Here is an 8,029-nt window from a genome sequence, read left to right as displayed (position 1 = left end):
CGACTCAAAGGCACATCAACGACAACAACTGTGCCTCGAAAGGGAGCAGCGCCAGCCCTCCCAGGAAGGGTCCTTCCCACTCTCTGGCTGCATCCGCACTACGGAACTGAATGCGTTTTGACGCCAGGGCTTTAACTGCCAGGGCTCCATCCTCCAGAAACCCTGGGGCTTGCAGCCTTGGCGTGGCGCCGGAGGTCTCTGGCAGCGAAATACAAATCCCAGGATTCCAGAGCCCTGACTCCTGGCAATTGAAGCGGAATCAAAGCGGGCTGTCCTTCCAGTGAGGGGCGTGGCCGGCTTTACCCTCCCCGCTTCCTATTGGCCCATCCGAAGGTGAGGGCGGGGCTGAGTGCAGCCAATGGGAGGAGGCGAGGCGAGCCGTTGCGTGAGGCCCCGCCCCGAAGGGAGTCTGCGCGTGCGCAGTGGGGCCGGCGCCTCAACGGAGCTCCGCGGCGGCGGTTACTAAGCGAGAGGCGGCCGGCGGCCGATGCTTCCTCCGGGCGAGGAGGCTCCCGGATCCCAGCCGCCACCGCCGCCGCCGCCATGGTCTCGTGGCTCCTCTGCCGGGGAGTGGAGTGAGTCCGCAGGCCCCGGGAACTACCGCTCCCAGCATCCCCAAACCCCAGCGGCCCTTGGGAGTTGTAGTTCTGGGGGGCCTTGGAGGGCGGCGGGCTTCTCTGGGGGCTGCACTGCAAGGGCCCTGCTCTTCCCTCCCTGGGGGACCCCACTCGGCCCTCTCTAGTGCCGCCACAAACTACAGTTCCCAGGATCCCCTGGCCTTGAGCCAGGCAGTGAAAGCGGCGTCAAAGTGGGGTTGTTCCTCCGGTGCGGACTCAGCCATAGGCGTGACTGTCTGCATCCACACTGGAGAGATAACCCGCTTTGGCACCGCTTTAACTCTTTCTGGCTCAAGGCTGTGGAATTCTGGGAGTTGGAGTTCATCGTGTGCCGTATTGTCTGTTATTTAGTCTATAGGAGACACAGGCTGCATCTTCTGATGGGGAGGGCCTTCTCTGTGTTTCCCTTGGCCATGCCCTCCATTTCTCCGGAAGGCCCTGGGCCTGGGTGCCCCTGGGGCCATGAACCTCCCTGTGCCCAGGGGCTTTGGGGGATGCTGGGACCCTGGTCCTGGGGGGCCTGCAGCTGCCCTGGCCGGGGCTCTGGGTCCGCAATGGGGCTGGATTGTCTATGGAGAAGCAGCCTCCCAGGCCAGTGCTCTCTGGGTGTAACCCGTAGTGGTGCAAAGTGCCAAAGCTATTCGGGAGGAAAGAGCACAGCACCACGGATAGCGCCTCTGGACTTGGGAGCAAAGCCTGGAGCGGATCTGCTGCTGCTGCTGCTGCTGCCTCTCTGACCCAGAGGCGCCAGGGGCCCAGATCACACCCAAAACGGGGAGGCGGCGGCGGAGGAGCCGGTTCGGCTGGTCTGTGCCTGCCTGGCCTTGAGCAACCCTCCGTCCTCCTGCGGGCGAGAGAGGCTCCTTGGCCAGTGCCTGAGCATCGTCTCCCAGGGAGGACAGTGTGGGCTGTGGCCCCTTTCCCCTGCCTCTGCCCAGGGGACCCCCCTTCAGCAGGGCAGGAGCCAGCGCCTTCCTTCCTTTCCCCCTCCCGTGTTGTGGGCAGCCATGGCCCTGGAGGCCGTGAAGGCCAAGGCTCTGCGCCACGCCAAGCAGTGCGGCCTCTGGCTCCTGGCCGGACTCTACCGCTGCTGGCCCCAGTGCCTGACCCCTCCTTTCCGTTACAGGCTGCTGTTCGGGATGCTCTACCCGGCCTACGCCTCCTACAAGGCCGTGAAGACCAAGAACATCCGGGAATACGTAAGTTGCGGAGGGGACGATGCCAAGGGGCAGTTGGCATCTCAGCGGGGCAGAGGGAGTCAGGCTGCTTCTGGACCTCTCCCTGCAGCCCTTGGAGGCAGATGAGGAGGCGAGAGAGAGGCTGGGGCTTCCATTCCTTTAAGCTGAAAGCTTTTCTTTTAACAAGATACCTTAGAAATCGTACTTCCATTTAGAATTAATGCCTCCCTTCAGGGAAGTTACAAACTCCTTTTGTTTCCTTGGTGTAACCGAACACAAAGTTACTATCGTTCTACTTTTAGCTTTGTGTATTTTGTCTGCTTAAAAAAAGTCTCCATTCTCCTTTTCTTCACCTCCCATAAAGAGCAAGGTTGCCAAGTGTGTTGTATAAATGAGGCCATGCTTTTACTGGGCCGGCTGGCCATCAGATCCAGGGCCCACTGGGACTGCATGTCTGGGAAGCTGGCTCTGAAGGAGATCTCCAGGAGACCTCAGGCTCATCTGCAAGGATCAATCCCCCCCAAATCCCCCCAGGATTGCTGCGTCCTCTTCATGTGACGCAGGGCCATACTCTTAGCAAACTTGTTAGGTCAGTGTCCGTAGGAAAGACGATCCTCCCTTAATCGCACCCTTGGGATGTCTGCTGCCAGGTTTTGCATTGCAAAGCAAGAACTGGGAAAGGGGCAGTAATGGTGGCAGGATCCCTGTGATGCTTCCCTGCCTCTTTGTCAGGTGCGCTGGATGATGTACTGGATTGTGTTTGCCCTCTTCATGGCCACTGAGATGATCACAGACACCTTCATTTCCTGGTGAGTCTCCCCCATCCTCTGCGTATTGTTCTTACCATCTGCTTTCGCCATTAATTTGCAACTGTCATGGAATTCAGGGCTTCCCACTGAAAGGACTGGCCAGAAATAACTGCCTTTGATGGAGTGGCCAGTGGGTTACCTTTGAGTCAGAAACCCAGCAGCTGCGCGGAGTTAGGAAATGAGCAAAATCTGGGTCACTGATGCCTCTTGGTTCACCTGCTACTTAAATGTATGACTATTGTGTTTCTCAAGCCAGTGAATCTTCCCTTAGTCAAACTGCTTGCACACTGTATTTGTCAGGAATTGGGACGGTACCAATGTTGGCCTTAATCGTCCAACACACAAACACACACCGCACATTTTGCTTAGCCCTCTCCTTGCAATGTACTTAGGAGGTAGGTTAGTCTGACAGAGAGAGAGAAAGGCCCAATTGCCCCTGCTGCTGCCGCCATTCTCCAACTGAATGGGAGGAACTGTACCCAGCCCTTTGTGCGCTTTGTGCAAATGAGCTCCAATCTGCTCTGCTGGCATAGCAAAGGCAACTCCTCCAGGGGCATGAATGATCCAACAAGGGCATCAACCTCTTGCCCTCTTGCCTGGGCTGAGCTCAGGTTTGTCTTTCTACCTGGCTTGGCCCAGGGTCAAACCATCGCTTCACAGCTAATTGCCGGCTGCCAGGCTGCTGCAGGGAAACTGGCTCCACGCTGTGCTAGCAGTGCTAGAAAATTACAGCCCTTGGTGGTTTTACTCTTGGCTTCTGCCATGCCTGGCAGGAGTTTTTGCCACCCCCTTGGACTCTTCCATGTTTTATTCGTGTTACAGCCTGGAATCAAATTTAGTTAATTGGCAATTTTGTCGGCTGATGCACCAAAATTCTCAGCATTGTGAATGTACAAAAAATGTTTCCACTGAGCGAAAATGTACTGACACTTTTTGGTTGTATATCAATAGTTTTGCATTAATGGCAGGAAAAGGAATAATCATTTTGAATAAACCAGTTCCAAAACAGAGAAGATCTACTTTAAGTGTTTTGAAGCATGGGCACAAGCCCCAGCCCCTCTGTCCTCACGGGTCTGCTTTTTCCAATGGGCAGGTTCCCCTTCTACTATGAGATCAAGATGGCATTTGTTGTGTGGCTGCTTTCGCCTTACACAAGAGGAGCCAGCCTATTCTACCGCAAGTTCATACACCCCACTTTATCCCGCAAGGAAAAGGTAAAGGGCCTCTCCCCACATCCAGCCCACGCCTGTCCTCCCTGGCCTTGAGCCTTTCTCAGCTGGCTTTGCAGGCTGGGCTCGCTTCCTCTCTGAGGAGCAGCCAGAAACAATGTGTGGCAGGGAGGGGGAAGGAGTAAAGGGTCCTAGTGGGTGAGCTCTTTGTGCACTGGTCACTCGGTTGCCCCTTGGGATGCAGAGAGCATGTTGGGTCACTGCCATGCCAGTGGAGATGGAGGTTTGCTCCAGGCTGGACTAAATTATCCAAGGGGTTGAATTTTAGTTGCAATAGGGATTCAGCCCCCCAGAGAGCTCCCTTGTCCTTCGATGCGAGGCCTCTTTGATCCGCTTCCCCCCACCACTCTCCCTCTTTTTCTGTCCAGGAAATCGATGAGTTCATCCTCCAGGCCAAAGAGCGTGGCTACGAGACCCTGGTGAGCTTTGGGAAGAAAAGCCTCAACGTTGCTGCCACAGCTGCTGTCCAGGCTGCCACAAAGGTAACCCCATGTTTTCTCTGCCTCCCGAGCTCTTGTCAGGGGCAGGGTGCTGGTTGTGGGTGTTCAGGGATGGAGCAGCATGGAGCTGGTGGAGGGGGAGATGTTTCTCCTGCTGCCACCATGTTTCCAGGCAGAGTCTGTGGTGCCCTGAAGCTGCCATTTGCCCAGCCAGACCCCCAGGTCAGTGCTCCGTGGGTGGGTCACTTGCCCTGTCAGCCAGGGTGGCTGCCCACACATCCATCCATGCAGGGCCTCAAGGGCCTTGTCAGTAGCCAGCTAGAACCAGGGAGGTTCTCCCGAGGACGATTGGCTGTCCCTGTTTTCCCAATTGCCACCTGCCCAGGTGACCTAGGGAGGAGAGCAGCCAGATGGCCCAGTTATTGAAACCAGTTGGGCAGGCTGGCGCTTGACACTGGATGCCTCTGTGAGAGGAGGCACATTGTGGGCATGGGGAGCCTGAAAAGGCTTGGGAATGAATGGGGCCCTAGAGTGGGGAGAGGGTCTCGCTGATGGAGCCTTTCCTGTATGTTTGGGGAGGGGTCTGCGTGCTCCAGGGCTGCACCTCCCCTCTTCTCCTCTCATTGCCAACCTCCTTTGTTTTCGTTTTAAGTCTTTTCCTTACCTGCCTGTAAGGTTTCTGAGCCTCTACAGTGTGATTGTTCGGTGTCTTGTTCTCCTCGAGAAGCATTTCAGAAAGCAACGAAGGGGGCTTCTCCTGTATTCCTGAGTGACCCCCCCCCATCTTTTTCTCTGGGCAGTTAGTTCCTCTGGGACCCCCATCCTTTCCTCTGGGCTTTGCAGGCACGATTCAGTTTATAGGTTATGAGGTTGCCCTTCCAACAGTCTCCTCTTCCCGCATTCTCCTGTCAGAGTCAAGGGGCCCTGGCCGGACGTCTCCGGAGCTTCAGCATGCAGGATTTGCACTCTGTCCCGGACTCCGCTCCTGTGCATTTCTCCGACCCACTCTACCTGGAGGATGAGCTCCACCGGAGGCCAATTGGTAAGAGAGCTGTGGAGCCACCACCCACTGGATCTGCTGGCTGCTCAGGGCAGCGGGAGAGGCTTTTAAAGGGGTTCTTGGTGTCTGTGTGTTGGGGGTGGGAGTAAAGTTGGTCTGGGTAAAGTTGGGTTGGGCACCTTTTGGGGGTTGAGGGGGACACATGCGTTCCAGTGCTTGCCCATTTTCTCATGCAAATGCCCTGGTACTTTTCCTGCCAGGGAGGGTATAGACTAGACCATCTAGTCCACCCCCCTGCCCCTGTGCTGCTGCTGCAGGGGTCTGCAGGGGTCTGCAGCTAAAGTGCCCCAGTGCAGTGGACAACAACCTCCAGCAAAGAAGAGGATGTTGCCTTTCTTTTTCTAATCTGTGACCTTTGCCAAGGGGTCTGGTTTGGCCTTTAACATTCATTTGCATATATATGTGTGTGTGTGTGAAAATAAAAATGCAAGAAAATAACAACAACAACAACCACAATAATAAAGTGATGCAGCTTTCTTCCTCTCAGCTTTGGCCATTTTCAGCCAATTTGAGGGGAAGTAGTTCTGGCAGGTTCTCAAGGTATATGCATGGATTAAGGGAGCAAAACAATTATATCTTGCAGTGGTTTTGAACCATTTTGGAACTGCTGGTTTTTTGAGACAAAATGTTGCCAACAACAATAACAATAACAACAATGATGATGATGGTGAAGGAGGTGGGTGGGCCTTGGTGTGTGACTACCCGCTCTCTGCAGTCGTTCCCCCGACATCCAGCCAAGAGGCTCAGTCTGGTCTGTTTTCCCCGCAGGACGCAGGGCCTCTTCCCAGCCGCCAGATGACAAAGACGAGGAATTCTGGTCCGACTCTGAGCTCTCCGCCAGCCCCAGGCGTCCACCCAATGACCCTGCGCCCTCCAAGCCACTGGCCAGGAGCCAGAGCCTCCATGTAGTGAAGAGGAAGCCCCCTGTCAAAGAGGTGAGGCCCCCGTAGGCCAGGTGGGCAGCTCCTCTCCTTTCTCCTGCCTTGCCCTTTGAAGGCTAGGATTGCAGAGCTGGAGGGGGACCCCAAGGGACATCTAGTCTAACCCCCAGCAATGCTGGAAGCCTGCAATGAGGCAGAGGAGAAGCAGACCCTGTCACATTATGCGAGGGTCAGTGTAGACACAGCCACAGTTGCCACTGGATGAGGAGGCAGGTGCCTTGCCTCTGGGCCACCGCCACTCACTCCCTGCCTGCCTCCTCACATGGAGCATGAACAGCACCACTGCCGGGGTCTGCCATGGAAGAGGGCCATTTAGGCAGCTTTTCCCATAGGTCTTGAGGAGGACCTCCCTCTCAGACGGCTCTTTCCACCAGAGGTTTTTGCTGGGTCCTCCATTTCTCATCTTGTAACAACATGCTTGCGAGAGAGCAGCCCTTGAGCATTACCAGATGCTGGAATTCCCCCTTTCCTTCCCTGCAGGGCTCCATGCGGTCGCTGCGCACCCGGCCCAGGAAGAAGGTGCCTGCGCAGGAGATCTAGGCCGCCTGCAGAGAAGCAGCGTTGACACATGTCTGGGACCTGTTTTCAGAGCTGGGAATGCCCTTTGGGTCTTTTGTTTAAAAGTTTGTTGCCGGTTTTGTTGGTGGAGGGAAGCCCTTGTGGCAAGCGCTCCCCCCCCCCCCCGTCTCTCTGGCCTCTTGGGAACCTCCTCCTCCGGGAGGAGAAGACCCAGCAGGCTTCCCAGGGGCCAGGCTGCCCAGCTCAGACCGCGGTGCCTTTCGTCGGACCGGCTTTTCCGTGTTCTCCCTCAGGTTCCAAGCGCACTGAGCCATTAAAACGACTTGCCTTTTCAGAGAGCAGGAAAAGCCCAAGGACTGGCTTTGCTCCCCTGAAGGGACCCTCCCTGCCCCTGGTTTTGGGGTGCAGCCGATGGGAAGCCAAAGAGAAAACGGAGGGCCTCTGGCCCCTTCCAGACGATCCCATTCCCCCCGTGTCTGTCTCTGGGAACACTAGCCTGGCTCCTGCTTGAAGACCCTCCATGACTGAGACACCAAGTGCCTTTCTAATGTTCTTTTAAATAAACACATTTTCTCTTGTAGCGTGGCTTTGGCTGCTTGACTGGGAGAGGGCTATTTACGTGCCTTTAATTTCCTTCATGGTCCCTTCGTAGCCAACACTGTGTCACCAGGTCAGCGAAAGCAGGGAAAGGTAGCGTTGCCATAACTGTCAGCCTCCAAACTGGGACAAAGGGGGGGAAATGTAGGACAAAATTTAGCCACAAATGGAGGACATATTTTTAAATGGAGGACACATGAAAAAATGTACTGGTTTAAAAAAGTATTAATACTAAACACATGTTTCTTAGGCATGCTCAAAATGGAGGACGTTTTGGCATTCTTCCCAGACAGACGGCAGAAATGTTCTTCCCTTTCTGGCCATTCCAAAAGACACACGAAGCACATTTGGGCATTGAACATGGCTTTACTGAACATGGCCATCTCTTGCCTGTTTCAGAAGCTTATTGCATAACCAAACCCCGTGGGTTTAGCATGGGTTCACATGGCTGTCAGGCACATTGGACATGATCTCCAGGTGGTTTCAGGTGTCCTTCTCAGAAGTGTGTACTTGCTCAAGGGACTTTGGTTTCTCTTCACTGCGCATGAGTTTGTAAAAACCAGAGCAACTCACATTGGCCATCCTCTGAGGCTGATTGATACCAATATCCCCATCATCGCCATCATTGTCAAAGGAAGG

General features: G+C 55.1%; 1 protein-coding gene across 2 annotated transcripts; it reads left to right on the top strand.

The window, feature by feature from the left end:
* The first annotated feature begins 410 nt into the window (after nt 1-410).
* REEP4 (receptor accessory protein 4) lies at nt 411-7,373 on the top strand. Of its 2 annotated transcripts, XM_042476825.1 has the most exons (8): nt 411-575; nt 1,744-1,816; nt 2,528-2,604; nt 3,698-3,818; nt 4,202-4,315; nt 5,186-5,315; nt 6,102-6,268; nt 6,755-7,373. In XM_042476825.1, the coding sequence occupies exons 1-8, from the start codon at nt 544-546 to the stop codon at nt 6,812-6,814; spliced, it is 774 nt and encodes a 257-aa protein (XP_042332759.1). In that variant the 5' UTR covers nt 411-543; the 3' UTR covers nt 6,815-7,373. The 2 variants fall into 2 exon arrangements, with proteins under 2 accessions (XP_042332759.1, XP_042332758.1); XM_042476824.1 differs by lacking the exon at nt 411-575 and having other exon boundaries at nt 618-1,816.
* Nucleotides 7,374-8,029: the final 656 nt, after the last annotated feature.

The sequence above is a fragment of the Sceloporus undulatus genome, chromosome 6 (genome assembly GCF_019175285.1).
Source record: "Sceloporus undulatus isolate JIND9_A2432 ecotype Alabama chromosome 6, SceUnd_v1.1, whole genome shotgun sequence".
Classification (NCBI taxonomy): Eukaryota; Metazoa; Chordata; class Lepidosauria; order Squamata; family Phrynosomatidae; genus Sceloporus; species Sceloporus undulatus.
Note: the sequence above shows the minus strand (reverse complement) of the source record. Positions and strands in the feature narration are given on the sequence as shown.